The following is a 20,936-nucleotide window of genomic DNA, read 5'->3' as shown; positions in this document are numbered from 1 at the left end:
TTGCTGATGGATGAATAATGGAAGTTACCTACCAAAAATGTACTTTTTCTGTTTCTTCTTCCATAGAAGAAAACAATGTAAATAAAATTGTTCAACCAAGTTGTTCAACCTAGAAATAAGGGGAATTTTCCTGACAGAACAATTAATCACTGTCTCCAGAGGTTGTAGGTGCTTCATCACTGGAGGTTTTCAAGTTCTTTTTGTATTGTATCTACTACTGTACTAGTGAATAGATGATAAAAACTCTGGTTTCTCTAGTTCACTCCTATACTCTGTTTTCTTAATTCATTTTATCACTTTGTAGTTTATCCCATATATACAAAGCAATTTGGACAAAGTAGTAGACCTCAGTGTATATATACTAGAATTTAGGTATTCTACCTTTTCAGGATTTGGCAGTATATTTAATTCATCCAGTGAGTGATAAACACTGGTTGGAGGTTGATCTAGTTTTGACTGAGCTATGTTGTATGAAGTATTTAGATATAGTTTTGTAGAACTGACACACAATCTCTACATTCCCTCCTCAAGTTCTTCTGCACTTTCTCATTAATTGTAATGGGGTGTTCCTGGGAGGAATGAGCAAAGAATGCTGGATTCTACACCAGGGGTATATTTTCCCAACAGAGTCAACCAAGAGATGAAGTTCATCCCAGTTGTCTAGCTAAAGCAAACAAGCACCTTTGTTGGGCAGCAACCATATAAGAACATGTCAGTGGAGGATGATCACTATAGTAAGAATGACCAAGACAATAATTTCATACTGCATAGAAGACCGGTAAACCACTCCTATATTTGATCAAGAAAACCACAAGGATAGGTAGGATAAAGTGATTGATGATAAAATTCTGGATGATAGGGAGAGCACTTAATATGCTATCAATAAATAGCTAAGGATCCTTTTGAGCATTAAATGTTTATAATGTGCTATGTTAAAGACTTAGGATAACTAGTTGCTGATGCTGTTGGACAGGAAAAGAAAATCTGAGCTTGTAATAACAGTTATAGTAGGAACATGGAATATAAGAACATGGAAAAGCTCAACACAGTGAAAGATAAAAATGAAACAACTACATGTTAACATATTGGACAAGAATGAATTGAAATGGTTTGGAAATGGACATTTTCAGTCAGAAAATTATACTGTTTACTATTCGGGGACATGAAAAACAAAGGTGTGGCACTTCTTCCATAAGAAGGATGTAACAAATACAATATTTGGGTAAAGTGCAGTCAGTAGACTTCATTATGCTCCAACCACTGATGTAGAAGAAGAAAAATTTGTCAAGTTTTATATGATCAAGTTCAATTTGAAATATACAGAACATGGAAGACAAAAAAATATATTTGGACTGTTTGGCCTAGGAAATCAAAATGAGGCAGAAAAACAACTTATCAATATAAATTTCTACCAGTCCAATTATCTTTTCATTGCTAACATGGTTTTCCAATAACTGAACAGCGTCTGTATACATGCATATTGCCAGATGGAAATCAAATTTACTATATCATTAGATAAGGAGGTAGAAGAGCTCAGCTGGAACAGTAAAGACAAAGCCAGGACTGACTGTGCAACAAACTGCTCATTTTCAAGTGTCAAGTAAAGGTGAAGGAGAAAAAACCCTGCTGGTTTCCACAATATGATCGTGACCACATATAAACCATTTTCTAACAGAACATCAGAAACTGATTTGAAATCATTTGTTGAGATGAGCAGCCATAGAAATTGAATGTAGGGATATATCTACCCTAGAATATTATATATATATATTTCACATTCATTTCCTTGTGGCATGATGAATGTTGGCTCAGTTTATATATCAAATGGATGAAATTTGTGACTTAAGAGCTGTGGTAGCGCAGTGGTTAGAATGCAGTACTGCAGGCTACTTCTGCTGACTGCAGTCTGCCTGCAATTTGGCAGTTTGAATCTAACTAGGCTCAAGGTTGACTCAGCCTTCCATCCTTCCGAGGTGGATAAAATGAGGACACAGATTGTTGGGAGCAATATGCTCTGTAAACCACTTAGAGAGGGCTGCAAAGCACTATAAAGTGGTATATAAGTCAAAGAGCTATTGCTATTGTTTATGAGAGTCTCATATAAAATGCTGATTGTCAGATTTTGCACCATATCCAAATAGAGGGAACAATAGAGCATTGGGCAATTTTGTGCAACTATTAAAATCACATGTTGAGACCAGATTACTAGAGGGGAAGCATAGTTTATCTCTGTGCAGCCTCTTTATAAATTTGTTCCCTCTGTGTGGATACCTTTCTCAGGCACTTAATAAGTGTGATATAGTGTATCTTTACTCTTCCTGAAAGGCCACAGATATACACATGGATAATTACCTGGAACCTAAGCTTGGATATTCAACCAGTTTGCCCTTTAGGACAACCCCCCTCCCAACAGTGTCCTTACAAGCTATGAATCTATAGGAGGGGTGCTTGTGCTTCTGGATTGTCCTCCAGTGCACACTCAAGGGCCTCATGGCAGTGTGACACGACACAATTCATGTTCCTAGTTTCTGGGCAAGATCTGTTTAACTTGTACATTTTTTAATCTTGCATTTTGTATTTTATGTTGTGTAGCATGCCTTATTTAATTGTGATGCTTCTGACACAAACAAACAATACAGGAAGGTGAAGTGAAAAAGAGCAAAATGCTGTCTGATACTATAGCCCAACTATATTGCAGTCCATACAGATAGTCCATGACTTAACAATAGTTTGTTTAATAACCATTCACAGTTACAACAGCACTGAAAAAGTAACCTACAACCATTTTTCACACTTATGACCATTGTAGCAACCCAGTGGTCATGTGATCAATATTCAGATGCTTGACAACGGGCTCATATTTATGACAGGTGCAATGTCCCAGAGTCATGTGATCACCTTTTGTGACCTTCTAACAAGCAAAATCAATGCAGAAGCCAGATTCACTTAACAACTGTGTTGCTAACTTAACAACTGCAGTGACTTACTTATAACTGTGGCAAGAAAGGTGGTAAAATGAAATTCACTTCAAAGATGTCTCATTTAACAATATAAATTTTGGGCTCAGTTGTGGTCCTAAGTTGAGGACTACCTACATTTCATGAGTGATTGCAAGGAAGTACCACTGGGAGAGGGAATACAAATGGAGCAGCAGGCAGGAGTATATTCTTCATTTGTTGTTCAGACTGATGCATATTCAAAGAACTGGAATATGTATGTCATATAAACAGTAAATGAAACTGAAAAAATGTTTGACTGCAAAGCTTTTATTAGTTACTGGCTCTGGACTGGTTCTCGTTGTTTCTACATGTGGTAGTGTTCAGATAGTTCAGTAAAAAGCCAATGTAAATTCTCTTGACCATGAAACAGAACAGAAGCTGAACTCAAAGTATGAAGGAGAAACATATTTTACAAATCATATCTCTGAAATGTGGTTGATCTTTTTCAAATACAATAACTGAAAATGAGAGCCTGACAACAGCAACATTAAGTAAAACATCAAAATATTGTATTAATTGGTTTTGCCTCAGTAGATATGCTTTAATTGTACACAGTCATGTTCCTGAAGTGAGCCAAAGATAATTTAGACTAAATTGCCTGTTAGAATGCTGTACTATCCACATGTAGCCTCCAGGAAAATCTATATATATATATAGATCTCTCTCTCTATATATATAAAATCTATATATATACAGTGTTGCTAGAAAAAGAACATCATTTAAATACGATTGCTGCGTCATAACTCCAAGTAAATTAAGCAAAATTTCATCAACTGTAACTTTTTGCTGTCCAATTTAGTGCCTGTTGTGTCCTTGAGGATTAATTGGAGGAGGAAAGTATTGCAATGAAATTCGATCTGTTACTGTTGACAAACCTGCTTATATATATATATTTTACTTTCTAGCAATCCCCGGTTTTTGATGATTGCTCTGGCCTATGCAATACCATTGGGGGTTTTCTCAGGATGGTCTGGTGTTCTTGATTGGATATTAACTCCAGCTCACATAAGCCAAGTAGGTGCACATGTGTGTGTGTGTGTTTTATGGTTTGCTGACAAAAGATTGGTTTTGTGATTTAAAATTAAAATAACAAGCAGAATGGCTGACATTCTGTGAAGTTAAAAGTGGCATTGTAGAAATTGAACTTGATTGAGCTGCCTCAGGGTCTGAAAAGTCAACTTTGGGGAAAGCCTGAACCTGAATTTGTTGGCCTTGAGGAGAGAGATAGTAATTTCAAATTTCATTGCTAGTTCACAAGTGTGAATTTAAAAAACCAAAGCTTTCCCACTAGCATGAAGGGGAAAAAAATTATTAGAGTACCTTTATAGTTTGTTTCCTTAGAGGAATTCCACATAAAGTTTACTCAAGAATTTTTCATAAGCTACTCTTGCATACAACTGCCTATTTATTTTAAGTTCCTTGAGAAATGTGCGTAAAAGAAGATTATATCCCCTTCAAAGTCCCAGCTGAATGCTTTCCTATCCCCTTTCAATGAATAGGATCTAATTGCTTTTCAAACTTTATCTAAGACCTAGTCTAACTCTGTCATGGTTGATCATTTTCTTTTCATCCTCAATTATTGTTTCTGACCTTAGTAGTTGCTTGATCAGACCAGTGACAAAGTTCAAAAAGCTCCCAGAGGTCTTCTGTGAGCTCAGTTTTAATAAGACCCATTCTTGCCCTACCTAATCTCAGTCTTTCTAGTAGGTTAATGAGCAAAAGCAGGTCCATGTTTCTCTTCCATGTTTCTCACACTCATCCGTAAAACTGTAATTGGGATGTCAGAAGAAGTTCTAATTGTAAGGTAACTCTTATTTAAGGACAGCTCTGCCTATTCTGATACTATGCCTTCCCATCAAGATATTTGGCAAATGCCAGAAGTTTCTGAGAGCTGCCCAGAGGTACTATTCAACCGGTTCGCACCTATTCAGGCAAACTGGTAGCGGTTATTTGGCATGAGTCGCTGAACCGGTGGTGACCCCTGGCTGGCCATGCCCCCGACTCAGTCGCCTGGTCGCTCACTTGCCCCGATTGCTCTCCTAGTTTTCCGTTCCCCACGTCCTCTTTCTCCCCCGGAGAAAGGAAGAAAGGCATGGAGAAATGGCTGTCCAGTCTTTTAAAAACTTTCAGTGATTGAGCACCCAGAACTTTTGGAGACAGGCAGTTCCACTGGTTAATTGTTCTCACTGTCAGGAAGTTTCTCCTTAGTTTTAGGTTGCTTCTTCTGTTCAGTTTCCATCCATTGCTGCTTGTTTGCATTCTGCTTCTTTGGGAAATGCATTGTCCCCCTTTCTTTGTGGCAGCCCCTTAAAAGCCTGTTGCCTATCACACTCTCGGGTAAAGCATGTGAGCCATTTCCTCCTTTCAGTGATCCATGAAAGTACATCTAGAGTATGAAGATAATAAAGTCAAAAAAAGGTGAACAACATTTTTACAGAACTATAGATAAGTTGAGGCTAGGTGACAAGGAATGGCTGGGAGGAGAAGGGCCAGGTGAGGCACCCCTTGATGTGAGTGACATTGAATTGGCCACACCCACCCAGTCACATGACCACCAAGCCACACCCACCAAATAAGCCACGCCCACAGTACCGGTAGTAAGAAAATGTTGAATCCTACCACTGGAGCTGCCATGTCAACACTGGACCTTTTGAATTCAAGAACCTCCTCAAATTCATATTAGAGGAGTTTTAATCAAGAACAGAGTGAGGTACAGATTTCCGTCAAACGGAATTGAGGTAGAAATCACCATGAATTGCTTCAATATTGCTGTGTTTGTGCTTTGTCTCAGGCTGAAGCAAATAGTAGTATTTTCAGGGTATGAAAAATAAACAGCTGTATATCATAAAGAGGAAAAATGATATCAATTGAACTATACATTATTTTTAGAAAATTATAGGAGAAAAGTGGCAGAAAGATTTTAAAAAAATATCAACAGATCATATTCCTAATGCTTAATATTGAAATTGATTGGGAGTAGATCTAGAGGTGTCTGCAGGATCTGATGCTTCTGTCAAATTGATGAAAACAGTGTCAGATTCTTGAAATGTAAGTGTTGCCCCTTTTGTATGTGCATGCAATGTCACAATGCACATATGAAAGGGACAGATTCCTCCTTCCCCTTGTGGATGCCTCTGTCAGATTGAACTCAACCTAAAATATATCTCATACACTGAATATGCTGTCTTGTATTTGCTTTCTCAAGAGGGTTTTGAGAAACCAGACTTGAGGGTCTCAAGAAAGTGTCTGCTTCTTTAGATGGTTTAGAAAGAGATTAGGCAAATTAATTGATAATAAATCAATCAATAGCCAAACAGAAATTTACTTTCCGAGCTGTACTCCAAAATAATTATATACAAATAGCAAATATCAACCAATTACCTTCTGTGCTGCTAGAAACAACATTATATTTCTTTATCTTGGTTTTTTTTTTCCAGGTGGATGCAGGTTGGATTGGATTTTGGTCCATTGTAGGCGGCTGTGTTGTTGGCATAGCACTAGCAAGGTAAGCTTTACTTTTTTTCTTTTATTTTTCTTTAGCGAAATTGTGTTTTAGTTATACTAAAATAATACCCCCTGAAATCATTTCCTCTCTTCCATGACAATTGTAAAAAGAACAAATCATTTTCTATAGGTTACAAATATGTTCATCTTCTATCTAGAGTAGTAATTTGCCTGGTTTATCTTTTTTTAAAAAATGTCTCTGAATGCTGAAAATCCCATTCGTTCAATCATCAAACTATGCAGGGTGTATTATTGTATTTAACCACTCTCTTTCCACTGCATCCGAAGGTGGGAGAATACTTATATGAAGTAATGAAGAAACAATGGGTATTTTGCTCGTGTTTGCTTTCATCTCTTCCATTACAGCTGTGATTGATTCTTTGGGTGGGGGGGAATTGGATATTATGGGGCTGGTTTGAATGTTACAGTGAATTATTTAAACATCTTGTGAAAGTCTTGTTGTATTTCTATTAATGTAAGCCATTGGCTAGGTGTGAGTTGTGAACTTCTGAATATCACATCAAAACGCTTAATACAAAAGATGTTTAGAAGTAGAGGATGTTATAATGACTTGTTACTATCATTGTATTCCCAAATTATATTAGTCATATAAATTGTTCAGCTTAATGAACTTTTATGCAAAAAGGAATTAATGTATATGATTATGATTAAATGATGAAATTCATGGCTGAATAAATCACATATCCATAAAATGTATATGCCCACATGAAACTTTTTCCTGCATTTCACAAGAGTAAACTAGCTAGAAATGTTAATGTAACCATACCTTCTCTTTTCTTCCAAATCAGAAACTATAAGTAATTATTCCAAGCTGGCTATGATCATAAGACAGCTTTAAACCATGATTTAAATGTATGTTGTGGATCTTATTTTATTTGGAAACTATTGATTGTAGTTCAGATATTAAGGGTTGGTTTTTTTTAATGGGGGTTTTTTTTTTTTTTTTTTTCCGAGGGGGGGGGTGGGGTAATTTTTTTTTTTTTTTTTTTTTTTTTTTTTTTTTTTTTTTTTTTTTTTTTTTTTGTTTCTTTTTTTTTTTTTTTTTTTTTTTTTTTTTTAATTATAAGGGGGGGGGGGTTTTTTTTTTTTTTTTTTTTTTTTTTTTTTGGGGGGGTGTGGTTTTGGAAATTGTTTTATAATTTTTTTTTTTTATTTTCTCCATTTTAACTTGAAAACAGCAAGCCCTGCCTATACTAGTTAATGTGGTCCTTCCCATTTTATAGCCTCAGCTTCCCCTTTATTCATGGCCACACAAAAAAAAACATCCCTAGTTTACATTCATTGTGTTAGAACTGAATATAATATAACTTACCGAGCTGTGAAATTTTCCAGATCAGCATTTTCTAGCAGGATATATTTGTTGCATATCTGATAACACAGAACTAATTTTAAGCTCTTTGTAGTTTTTTGTATGTGCCTTTCTTTTGAGGTTATTTTCAGAAGTCTACCCAGGAACTATCTTTAGAAAGGCCTACTGTTTAAGCATCAAAACTAAACTAAATAAAAATAAAAATAAGTGATAGCATTGGGTATGGTAGGTATATGATGACTTGAGTTGACAAAAAAATAAAGGCAGAATAAATCAAATAAATATCTTTTTAAACATTTCATTTTCCTGTGCTTTGAATAACTAGTCAGTGCCTTACACCTTTGTTTCTTTCTGATTCTTTCTTCTTCATCCTTTTTCATCAAACTTGGATCAGATTTTTTTCTCCAGATAAGCTTTCAAAACAATGACTTAGTATTTATTGTTATTGTTTTAATTTATGGTTTAAGTCACTTGCACATTATTTTGTATTGGAACATGAAACAGGAATGCTATAAATAAATTACGTGTAAACACGTGATTCCAATGAATTGATTTGATTCAAATGAATTGATTTGATTTGATGGCTGTGATATTGTTTACAGTGGCATAATTTTAAAGTGCCTCATTATATCATATGGTTAATATTTTCTACGGTACAATTCTTGTTATACTGCATAATTATTCTTTATCAAGGAGTTTTTTTCCTATCTCTTTCCTATTTCCTATCTCAACAAAACTCCTTTAAGATCTTTGGTATGAAAAACTCATACAACCTTATAATTTCATGTCATCATGTGCCTAATTTCCAAAGCCTTCTGAAAGTTCACATCAGTTTCAAGAGCTATTTGTCCATTCTTTGGTGTCTTTTGTATATAAGAAAGAGAAGAGTTTGTTGAAAGAAAGAACTTTAAGACTGAAAATGAGAAGTTAAAGAAAGATTTATACGCCTCTTCACCATCTTAGCTCCTTCATGTTAAAGAAAACAAGTTATGAAAATTGTGCAGATCATGGTTTCTAGAATGCTTTCCAGGCCTCTTATCAGCACTGGCCATAGGAAACACCTTTTATGTAGCAAACTAAAAAGTTTGTGCGTGAGACGTGCGAGAGAAGAGGTGGAGGAGAGATTTTACTTTCCCTTGTAGAATACTTCTGTGTGTTTCTGTATATGTGTGCCTTCTGATACACAGGGTGAGTCCTTATGCACTGCTCTGTGTCAGAGACTAGGAAGAGGAAGGGAGAGGAACATTGCATGGAGGAGTCAGCAATAGTCAGAGATCTTCCCAAGCAACTATCTCACTTAAGATATCTGGAAAGGACTTTATTCTGGATTGTTTTTCTCCTCAATCCTAGACAGAATATGACTGATTTTCAGTCTCAGTCTTGTGTGTGTGTGTGTGTGTGTGTATTTTTGTGTGTGTCTAGTTTTTTCCAGCCTCACCAAATTTGGTACCATTGGGTTGTTTTTTCCCGAAGAGTTGTCCTGCTGATGGATGGCTAGACTGAGTTCTGAATTCCTTTATATCTTTCCTTTGGGCTTGAAGGAATAACAATGGCACTTTAGAAAAAGAGGCACTGCTTGTTTCAGTTGCGGCCTCTGGTGGTCTGAAGCCTTGAATAAATTAGCCGTGAAGAATTGCACACTTCGCTTGAAAACTGATTGCTTTCAACATGGTTTTTAAAATCTGTTTAAATGCATTTGCTTATATTAAAATTAAAAGTATTATCATGTTCACTCCTGGTGCTATATAGCAATAATTGCAACATAGGATTTTTTTTAAAAAAAATTATGTTTAAGGTTGGTTGGGAGTAGCTAATCTTAGTTTACTTTAGTAAGATTACTAATCTATAATCAAAATGCATTATATCTAAATAGATGTGTTTTTCTGCACATCTGTGGAGCTTACACGTTACCACCAAATCTGACATCATGTTTATGTCAGATTTGGTGGTAAAGTGTAAACTCTACAGATGTGCAGAAAAACTGCATAGTTGCCATATCCTATTGGTTTTCTTTTTAAAGGGGCCTTACTCCAACAGTACTTGTCTGTATGTAGGTGTTCATATACAGTAAAAAGAATTAATCAGGAAAGGAGAGATAAGATTGCTAGGAATAGTTGTAGCTGCAGTTTCTTCTTTGATGGAATAAGATATTTCTGACAAAATGATAGGTAAATATTTGAAGATTTCCATTTCTGTACAGATTATAATCACTTAAATGCTTTGGTATCAGTGGTTTCTGTTTTTGCGGGGGAGTTTCAAGATGTATCCCCAGTGGATAAGAAGGATTGAGGGTACAGTACACTGATTCTCAATCCCTCATGCTTTTCCTCCTTCACATACAATGACAACTGGAATTTTAAAGCTTCTGATTATGGTTTAACAACTTGCAGATATCTTTAAATTGTGGGGTCAAGATAATCCATATTATTGAAGGCATTGGATGGTTCTTCTATCAAAATACAACTAATATAGTTGGCTGTTGGATATGACTAATAGAATTGGATGCTATACTTTTTTTAAAAAAATCATTTATCTTATTTTAGAAAATTACTTTTTTCATTGTTAAGGTTGCAGTGCTATACTTGGACAAATAAATATCTAAAAATAGAATTGCTTATTTAGATTTTGCTAAATAAGATATCTGGTTGTTGGAGAACAGAGCTTTTTGATAAAACACTCTCGAGGAAATGAAACAAGGACATAGAATTACAACTATAAATATGTGGAGCCTCTTATTGCTTTAAGTCAGCAAAGCCTTGTATCACATTGATTTTTCTTCTACCACGTGATGGGATCTTTTATACAAAGGATAGTTCGTTCTTTTGCTGGTGTATTGTAATGGGTGGCCATTCTTTTTTAGCTTTATGATGACTCCTCTCAAGGTTTGCCAAAGGAGTTTTATGTAAATTTTGACCTTTTGAGAGAAACTAATTACTCAAACTTGTAGCTCAGTTTTAGTAGCAGAATATCTGTTAATGTCTTTTTATCTGCTAACAAGTGGTTTCAGATTCCGTAGCAATGAGTACATTTTTGTTGACTCCAGCACTTCAAACTTTTTGTGCTTTTAATAAAAAGCTAACAGCCTCTTGCCAAATACCTCTTTCTGACTGAAAAATTACAAAACCTTCAAGCACAGAATTTTGAATGCAAAAAGAGTAGCAATTTATTTCTTTTGATGAATGACTCCCATTCCTTAGACCTATTCAGCAGTTTCTCTGTATAAAATTAAATCAGTGTCTTTGCTGACTATCATCTGCTGAAAGTTGTAATTAGGAAAATTAGATAATGATTTTTGTCAGGTCCGACAGGCTCATGGATTTCTGTGATGATCTTGTGACTTGAAGGCAGCTTGGTATATCTTCTAATAATCTATAAGCGTGGAGACTTTGTTTTGCTTTGTTCCAAGAGTTGCTAATTTGCTTAGTAGCTCTGGAATTTCCTCTTACAACTCTAGTGGAGATTTATTCCATCCTACACTATAATTCAATCCCAATCCTTCCACCACCCATTGCAATAAATTGCAATATAATTTCACTCACCTGGTGAGTATTATTTACTGGCTAAATGCAATCTATAAAGGACACTACATTTAAACCTCTTTCCAGTTGGATGGTGCCGAAGCTATCATTTGGATGTGAAGCAATCTCTGCATCTAATAGAAACGTTTGTGCCTGTGGTACAAAATTATGCCTGTCAAAGGAAAGCAGAGTTGGAAAATGAGCTCTCAAATTTCATTATTTTGTTACCAGTGGTATATAGCGCCTTCCTCCACATGAGATTTATGCCACTCTCCTGACTTCAGACCAGAAATTTGAGATAATTTATATGGGATTTTTATGATTGAAGAGCCATAGATATTTTAGTGGCTGGTAGGTATTGTATGCTTTTCTTATTCACTATAGAACGAAGCTAATTTGGGTTGGGGAAGGAAAGAAAAACTTTTTTTTAACTTAAATTGCATAGCATTGCAAATCAACCTGATTCTCTCTCTCACACACACACACACACAAATAGCATTTTTCTTGTCATATTTCATAATGGCCAGAGTTATTTTTCAAGTTTTGTCCTTCATAGCTCAACATTTCCTTCAGCATTAAACTACAGCAAAGTCAAAATGCAATAACTTTGCAACATAGGGTGATATCTATAGCAATAAGGAGAGGGGTTTAAAGATTTAATTAAACTGTGAACTAAATGATGCATACAAAGTGACATTTTTAGTTCATGAAATACTGGTCCAAATTAAAAGGGTGACAGCAATATGCTCCATGGTGTCTTGTAGTAGGAATTGAACTGCTTTCTCAGTGGAAGCTCAAGGTCAAGGGCTACATTGCAATTTGTTGGAAAGAAAAAAAGGAGGAAAAGAAACGAACAGCAGACGTGATAAAGTGTGTGAGTGGAGAATAAATTAGAACTAGACCAATTTTTCTGAATGTTAGTTGCTAGATAGAAAAAAGCAGAATGCTGTTTCTTAGGGCATATTATTAGCCTCAGTTGGAATGCAAGACATGGTCTGAAATGGCAATTATTAGTGCCAGTTGTTGTCTAATAATTAAGGAAGTATTTCTCTGTGCGTAATGTTAACAAAAAGACATTGACTTTACACATAAAAGCTGTGCTTGAAAGCTGGGACCTTAATTCCCAGAATTTTCAACCAGAATGGCCTATAGCTAGGTGGTTTGGGGTCAATATAGTCTTTATTTATTTCCAGGTAGTTTATTTAATTTATATACTACTTTTCATTCAGAAACTTTAAATCGGGTACTGTCCTCTTCCCCTTCCCCTACAACAGCAGATATGTCTGAGAGATTCACTTGGCTTACATATCATTCAGTGTGTATGACTTGCTCATAGGACACTAAGAGGCTTATAAAAATTGTCTATAAAAATCAATACAAACAATTCATTGTAATGCAAGCTGGTAAATTAATGCAAGCTGATAAATTGTCTTCTGTCCTTCAGCTCCCAAACGCAAAGATCCTGTGTCTTCCAAGTGGCACAAAGTCAGAAGGCTGTCCCTTTTCAGTTCAGAAAATGTTAACTTTGTGAGTCTAGCCACTTTCTGCAGCTATATGAACAAGGGACTTAATAAATGTTTGATAAATGAAGCCTGAGTCACTTTTATGCTTTAAGGGTGTGATGAAGGAGGGTTCAGATCTATTTGGAAGACAGAATCTGAACAATGATGGTTGATCTGGGCTACCTTTGCACTAGAAAGATTGCTGGGGAACATGGCTTGAACTAACATATCTTTAAAGGATCCTTATCATCTTGGTTTAAAGACCCAGAACCTGAACTAGCTTTCAAAAATATTCATTGGGCTCCTCTCTACTCAGCCACAATCTGAAGTTGCAATGTGCTTTAATTCATGGAAAGATCTGATGAATAATAAATCACAGATATATTACACTTTAGGAGAAATAATTTTAAAATCTTGAGCAGATAGTGTTTCTGCACTTTTTTCATGATTGAAGGGAATCTAAACCTGTTCCATTTATATTTTCATATATCAATAAGATTATTGACTGCAAAGTCCAGAGGCAAAAAAGTAATGCTTTCATCTAACTATGTATAAATTTAATATCAATTTTGAAAGGTCAGCACATAAACAACAACCAAATATATAGACTAGGGAAAAATAATAAATGATATTCAGGATTGACATCAGAAACTTAGTAGCCAGTTAGGTCATGAAAATCCTTTTTCATTAAAAGATACCATTGTCTATAAAAATGCTAATGTTAAAAAGGAGGCAACTACTGTATTTCTTTTTGATGCCACCAAATATGATCCTGAATTCTTTGTAACCCCAACCTTTAATGTCTCGCAATAAGATGGAAAGACATTCTGATTTTAAAAAATGAAGTTAGCAAAAGTTTAATTTTATATTAGTATTCATCATTCCTTCAATAGTTCCCGATTCATCATTTATTATTCCCTAAGTAGTTGAGGAAATTTTGTTTCAGTTGTTTTATTTGATTAATAATTGTATTCTGTTGTGATTCATTAAGCATTTCATTATAATGTGATTTGTTCATTTAAATAATTTTATATTACAGTATGGTTTCACTGTTTTTCTCTGACATATCACCAGTTTGCCTGTTATTCCAATAAATTTAAATTGGTTATCCCTTTTTGGTGATAATAATAAGTGGTCTTAATTCAGTGGTCATTTTTCATCAGCCCATTAGAGTAATCCAGGATAAATGGCTAAAATAATCCAGGTTTCTACAAAAATGGGTGAAAATGAGTATTCCAATACTTTTGAGATCAAACTTTATATCTAGCCCAGCCCATTGAACTTAGCAGAAATACTCAGCTCAAGATGATGTTGAACTGAGAAAAATAGTATGAAGCCATTTACAATGCCTCATTAATTGGAGGGAAGGGTTAATTTCCAATATTTAGCAAATTGTTTCACTTCCTAAGATATTTTTCTCAGCCAAGAATAAAATAAAAGTAAAACATAGACTTACCCGTATATCTAAGGCTCATTTTAGTAATTCAAAATTATCATATATATTGTAATGCATCTTTGTGTCTATTGATAACTTTCTAGAACAAACCATTACATCAGAAAACACTGTTTTAATAATTCTATCTAGCACTTTAGGTAATGTATGTTAGCTAATCTATACTTTTTTATCACATATTGTATGAATGATTTTAAAATTATGGTTTATGTTGTAGGTTTGCCGATTTTATCAGAGGAATGCTGAAACTTATCCTACTTCTGTTACTGTCAGGAGCAACTCTGTCATCCTTTTGGTATACTTTGACATGTTTAAAAACTGTCATTCACCTTCCTTTAACTACAGGTATGTTAATGCCAGTTTCCAGGTTTGACAAATATTTGTTTTAGTAATGGCTTTCCACCATGTAGAATGTTAGGAAAATGTGGTAGTGTAGTTCACTATGAAACGATAAAATATAAATTGAAGTCAGACTCATAATTCTATTCCAAGCAGAAATTGGAAAATTACTTTGTTCCCTATCTCAAACCATCAATATTTTTCAAGATGTATTATAAAACTCTTACATTTATTAAGCCAATTTCAGAATAACAAAGAAGATTGTTATCAGATATAAACTTAAGCTATACATGTGAAATCTAAATGTGGGAAGTCCTTGAATTTCTTAGACTAAATAGGCTGTATAGCCTATAATTTTACTTTGTGGGTTAAAGCAAGAAAGGGGAAATTCTTATGTTCATTAAACAAGTGTCTTTGACAAGGCTTTTAAGATCTCTTTAGTTAATTGTAAACATTAAAGAAAATGATTAATGATAATCCTTAAACCCAGCTGACTTGGAACTCGGTAGATAATTGTGTACTATGTTGCGTTTTATGATTGTATAATATATAATGCTTATGTGGAAACAAGCATGTGCAGAAATAACAAGCTGTTATGAGTTATTTGTAGTACGTAAATGACTAAATCTTAATGTTTCTTTGCTCATTCAATTATAACTGAAGGTTGCAAATGGTGATCACATGACTACAAGTTACTGTGACTGTTGTAATTGTGAGCTAAGTTCCAGCTACAACTACAAAGAACAGTTTGTAAGCACCACCATAACTTCAAATGGTCACTGAATGGGTGGCTGTTAAACAAGTAACTGTATCTGCTCTTCTGGAGTGTTGTGCTACCATTCGGTTAATTTCCAAAAGATGCCTTCTTTAGAATGCCAAAATTATTGGTGTTTTCTTCCTAGACTGTATAGTAGCTATGAGGGATAACTCCACTGTCTTAAGAGAAAGATTATTTTCCCCATAGACAATAAACATCTGGGTCTGTAACCGATACAAGAGTTTATGTGCTTGTAGAAAACTTCAACTCTAGGTCCTTTTACTCAATCATGACTAAACTCTCATAGTTCCAGCAAAAGATTCTTATTTCTTGTACATTTCATATATATTCTTTGAATTGTTGACCATACACCTGAAGGATAACAGAGCAAACTTAAACTTATATACCACTCCATAATGCTTTACAGCCCTCTCTAAGCAGTTTAGAGAGTCAGACCTTGGAAGACTGATTCAACCTTAAACCACAGTGGTGCAGTGGTTACAATGCAGTACTGCAGGCTTCTTCTGCTGACTGCTGGCTGCCTGCAGTTTGGCAGTTCAAATCTCACCAGGCTCAAGGTTGACTCAGCCTTCCATCCTTCCGAGATGGGTAAAGTGAGGACCCAGATTGTTGGGGGCAATATGCTGACTCTGTAAACTGCTTAGAGAGGGCTGTAAAGCGCTGTAAAGTGATATATAAGTCTAAGTGCTATTGCTATTAAGCCAGTCAGAATCGAACCCCTGGCAATGGGCAGAGTTTTGCCTGCGATACTGCATTTTAACCATTGCACAAGAAACCTTCCAAATTTGATATAGCAAGTGGCAGTTGTTTCTTAACTGTTCTTGATTTTGACATATTGGAAGAAATCATTAGAATTCAGTTGCATTCATCTTTTGAAAATGAGTGAAATTCACCTTAATTTTTTTTTTACTTAATGCTGTTCTTATCTTTGGAGGAAATCATTTTTTAATAGGTAGGTAGGTAGATAGATAGATAGATTTCTAGTATGAAATCTATCTATCTATCATCATGATTTCTAGTATGATGCAAATCATATAGGGTGAAATACCAGTCAAAAGAAATTAAAGGAAGGACATCAGAGAAAAGAAAAGGAAATTAACTAAACCTTGTTTAAATCTACACCACTTGCCACAGTACCTCTCCATATCATTCTTTCCTTGCAAATGTATGGTACCACTTGTTTTTCAGATTTCTCTCTCTGTGTGTGTCTCTTTCTCTCTCTCCTTCCCCCTCCCCCTTCTTATAATTATGTCTTTCTTGGCCTTCCATTCAGCCAACCATTCTTGCATCACATGTTTGCTTTGCAATTTTAGCCTCATTGATCAAACTCCTTCGGTATACTTCTTTCACATTGGCCACTTATTTTTGTTTGCAGTCCACATTCATTTATCACCCATAGACTCAGTCTCCACTTCTCTCATCACATACTTCTTAAGCAAACCACTTACCTTCATTCAGCTTCCTTTTATGTTTCCTGGCATACTTAACATTCATTTTTATATTATTAAGGCAGCAGAAGTACACTCTTATACCCAACAATATTTGCTTTTTGACAAACTTTTATTCCTCACAATAGATCACAGGCTATATACATTATTACCAGTATTTGACCTCTTAATTTTTCTTCATTCATGTTCACATCTTTAATCAACATTCTACCAAGTTATACAAATTCATTTATATGCTCTATTTTTTTGCCAGTTATATATAGTATAGTTCCTAATCATTATGTTTTTCTTGTCAAACATAGCCTCCTTGATCTTCTGGTATTTTATTTATGATTCTTCTATTTTCCAAGGTGGTGGTAGGCAAGGAAATTTCCTTTACTCAGCTTCCTGGGCATGGGGAGATCATCTGATAGTTTTGGGGTGCAGTATCAAAGGTTTGCTCATGATAATCAATTATACCTTACTACTCCTGGATGTAGAGGAGATACTGTTCTTGATCTATCCCAGGCCCTGGTGGTTCAAAGGATCAGGATGAGAGAAAACAGGCTGAAGTTTATTTTAAGCAAGATGGAATTGCTGTTTATACATCAGGGTTCACCAGTGGTAACAGTGTTATCTCTGGACAGGCAAGCATTAGATGTAAAAGAGCAGATTTGTGACTGGAGGGGCCTTTGTCCAACTTCAGCGGGAACGCCAATTGCAGCCTTACTTGATGCAGGAGGACCTGGCTACAGAACTCATGTCCTTATTATTGTGCAAATAGACTACCATATTACCATAATGTGCTTTACATAAGGCTACCTTTGAAGAATATTTATAAATTATATCTGGTCCAGAATGCAGTATTTTGTGGATCAACTGATACCCAAAGCTGGGAGCTTCTAACACCCATAATTGCAGACTCTGTATTAGATGCTGACTCAGTTCTGGTTACAATTTAAAGTCTTGCTTTTAGTCTGCAAACCCTTTTGTTGTTTGGTACTTGTTTTACAAATTTTACAATACCAGTTGTAGATTTCTCCAACAGAAGCAGACATGTTACAGGTTCAGAGCAGAACAGCAACTTAACTTCAGCAGACAAGCAAGGGAGACACAGCAGAGGAGAAAAGCAGTTTCATTTTCAATAGACAGATTCAGAGCTTAACATAGCTTCAGAGCTGCAGAGCTTAATATAGAGCCATGCCTAGGCTACTCCTAGTTTCAGTTTCCAAACAGTCCTCATTGGCTGACTTAGTTGCTGTGCCTATTCATTTGCTGACCTTGTTACCATGCTCTATTCCAGTTCATGAATATACTCTGACACATTCCTTGTGCATTTAACAGCTAAGGGAACAATCATTTTTTGGCTTTGCCTCCTTGCCATTGTTGAACCATTTGCTAAGCATACCAATGATTCTCATGCTTTATTTCTTATACGCCACAGTTATTACACTGAAGAACCTGACTTTCAACTCCATATTGGTGCAAACGTTTTGTATATCAGGCATATCCAATTTATTCTGCATCTGTTCTAAACATTCTATAAGCTGTAAGCTTACTTTATCACTTTCATATAATTCTCCATTATTTCCTGAAGAGTAAAATCCAGTCTGCACACCTCCTTCCCAGCATAGAATTGCACCACTTCACAAATTTTATTCACTGCCACCTCTGTGACCTTACAATCAAAAATCTGCCAAAAGCTTTCGCAAAGTGCATTTCACACACGAACTCCCTACTCTCTCATTTTTTGTACTTCTTTAAGGGAACAGCGGTGGCATTTTTTCCATCATCAGGCATGAACATAGTCTTCCAAAGCGTTAAATAAGTTGCACAATCATTTCACAAATAAATCAAATTTATAATCATATCTTTATATAAATACTTTTTCTAGTTACAGCTTCAACACTGGCCAGTCTTAGTAGGTAAAATATACTCTTACAATGTTGATCTCCCTACTCTAATATTCCTGTGAAATTCCTTGTTTTTGTAGCATATTTTACTTTTGCCATATCGCATGGAACTATTTTAGGTATTGTTATAAGCACACCACTATGTTAATGATACATATTCCATAGGGTCATATTTCTCAAATTAAATATTCTGCTTTCTTCTAGCATGAGGAATTTTCTAAAATATGTTGATAATGAAACTGAAAATCACGGCTCTAGTCAAGTCTGCCACTTAGCCATGATCGATCAACTAAGAGCATTTCTACTACCACAATCCAGCTATTAGAATTTCTGCTATTCTTTCTATAATTATGAAAATGTTTGCCTAATTTGATCCTGATTCTGCTGTGATTTTTCTCTCCTCTTTTCCTTTTTCTAAATATACTAAAGTATGAAGACTTTTTTTTTATCAAGACACTACTAGGAATGAACCACTCCACACCTATCTGGCCTCTCTACTTCTACACATTTCCTTCTCTACTACCATTTCTTCTGAGTCTTTCTTCTGCTGTATGCTCAATATTAGCCTTTCAGTACAGCCCAATTGGTATATCTTCCTAATCATAGTAGTGAGCTGAAGACAGTCATTTAAGAGAGATGCTTCTTCATTTACTCAGGTAATTTATTCAGGTAATTCTAGCCAGGTGAAGCATCAGAATGACACAACAACTTTATGTAGCTAATTTTATATCACACCAGCAACTCATGCCCTATTGGGTCATCCTTTCAGAGATATTTCCTTATCCTAACAGAGAAACAGAATGACCGTAGGCAGATTGATATTGTGTAACTCAGCCTCTTGCCTTTAGCCTTAGCAGTCATATCAACCACATATTACTGGAATAGACATCTCTCTCTTTGAAGGTTATTAAACTCATTCTCATGGTTAATTATTTGATAGACACAACTAATGCATTGCCATTACTTACTTGTTGTTCATCATCTGGAGCTGATGATGCCAGTCCAAAGAAAGAAAAGTATATATTGAAAGCTGTTGTAGGAGCGGTGGACTTTGAAATTATTTGCAAACCATCTCCTCATTCTTTCTGCGTAATGTGCTATGATTTCAGGGTTATAATGACAGCAATTTACTCCATTTGTGCATTAAATTTGCTCTCATGTTCAAATGTTGGTCTTCAGTCAGGATTAATGACGATGGAAGTTTCTGGCATGTCTTCAACTTGTTCTTTTGCAAGTTGAAGGGACGTAATGTACACATTTCATTGATGTAGTAGTTTCTCCAATAAATCAGCAATATCATGTTGAATGCCATCATTGTGATGCTGTCTTGAGAATTCATAAAGTAAATTTGAATAAATTTGACTTGCTGGTTGGAGTCTGATGTTAAATGTCAGATGTGACATTTGCTTTTGAATAATTGTAGAAGGATTCTATTTGTTCCTCGTTGAAAGGACATCTTTAGCATCAAAGGATTTCATTTGAAGGAGATAGTTGTACAGGTAGTCCTCAACATATGACCACAATTGAGCCCAAAATTTCTGTTGCTAAGTGAGACAGTTGTTAAGTGACTTTTGTTCCATTTTATAACTTTTCTTGCCACAGTTGTTACATGAATCACTGCAGTTGTTAAGTTAGTAAATCAATTGCTAAGTAAATCTGGTTTCCCATTGACTTTGCTTGTCATAAGGTCGCAAAAGGTGATCACATGATCTGGGACACTGCAACCGCCATAAATATGAGTCAGTTGCCAAGCCTCTGAATTTTGATCATGTGGCTACAGAGAAGCTACAGTAGTTGTAAGTCTGAAAAATAGTCATAAGTCACTTTTTTCAGTGCCATTGTAACTTAGAATGGTCTTTAAACAAACTGTTGTAATTCAAGGACCACCCGAGTTGTCTGTTGTTCTTCCTGAACTCATTTTAATAGGTTCACCTTTGCAATATAAATTGAGGAGTTCATTAGATAGAGGCTGCAATTTGCCTATCCTGTCTTTTCCCTTTTTACAGCAGAATTTGGTCATTTTTCCAGGGAATAGGGATGCACAAGAGTGAAGGCAGACTTTGACCATAATACCAACATTACCAGAAATATTACATTTTACAAATCATGCATTTTGCCTTGATCTTTCTCTGTTGAGGTTTTGTTGTTGAAAATTAGTGTGGTCATGTTGAGG

At 35.4% G+C, this 20,936-nt stretch overlaps 1 protein-coding gene across 1 annotated transcript in view; it reads left to right on the top strand.

Moving 5' to 3' along the window:
• Nucleotides 1-20,936, top strand: part of SLC49A4 (solute carrier family 49 member 4) — a 74,145-nt gene that overhangs the window by 40,826 nt on the left and 12,383 nt on the right. Inside the window, exons 5-7 of the mRNA XM_026665458.2 lie at nucleotides 3,905-4,013; nucleotides 6,437-6,504; nucleotides 14,524-14,651. Coding sequence (XP_026521243.1) covers nucleotides 3,905-4,013; nucleotides 6,437-6,504; nucleotides 14,524-14,651 — 305 coding nt within the window. The remainder of the gene's footprint in view (nucleotides 1-3,904; nucleotides 4,014-6,436; nucleotides 6,505-14,523; nucleotides 14,652-20,936) is intronic.

The sequence above is a fragment of the Notechis scutatus genome, chromosome 1 (genome assembly GCF_049901735.1).
Source record: "Notechis scutatus isolate UNSWTSFEM ecotype Mainland chromosome 1, rNotScu1.2, whole genome shotgun sequence".
In the NCBI taxonomy this organism is placed as follows: Eukaryota; Metazoa; Chordata; class Lepidosauria; order Squamata; family Elapidae; genus Notechis; species Notechis scutatus.
This window is presented reverse-complemented; position numbering and strand designations above follow the sequence as displayed.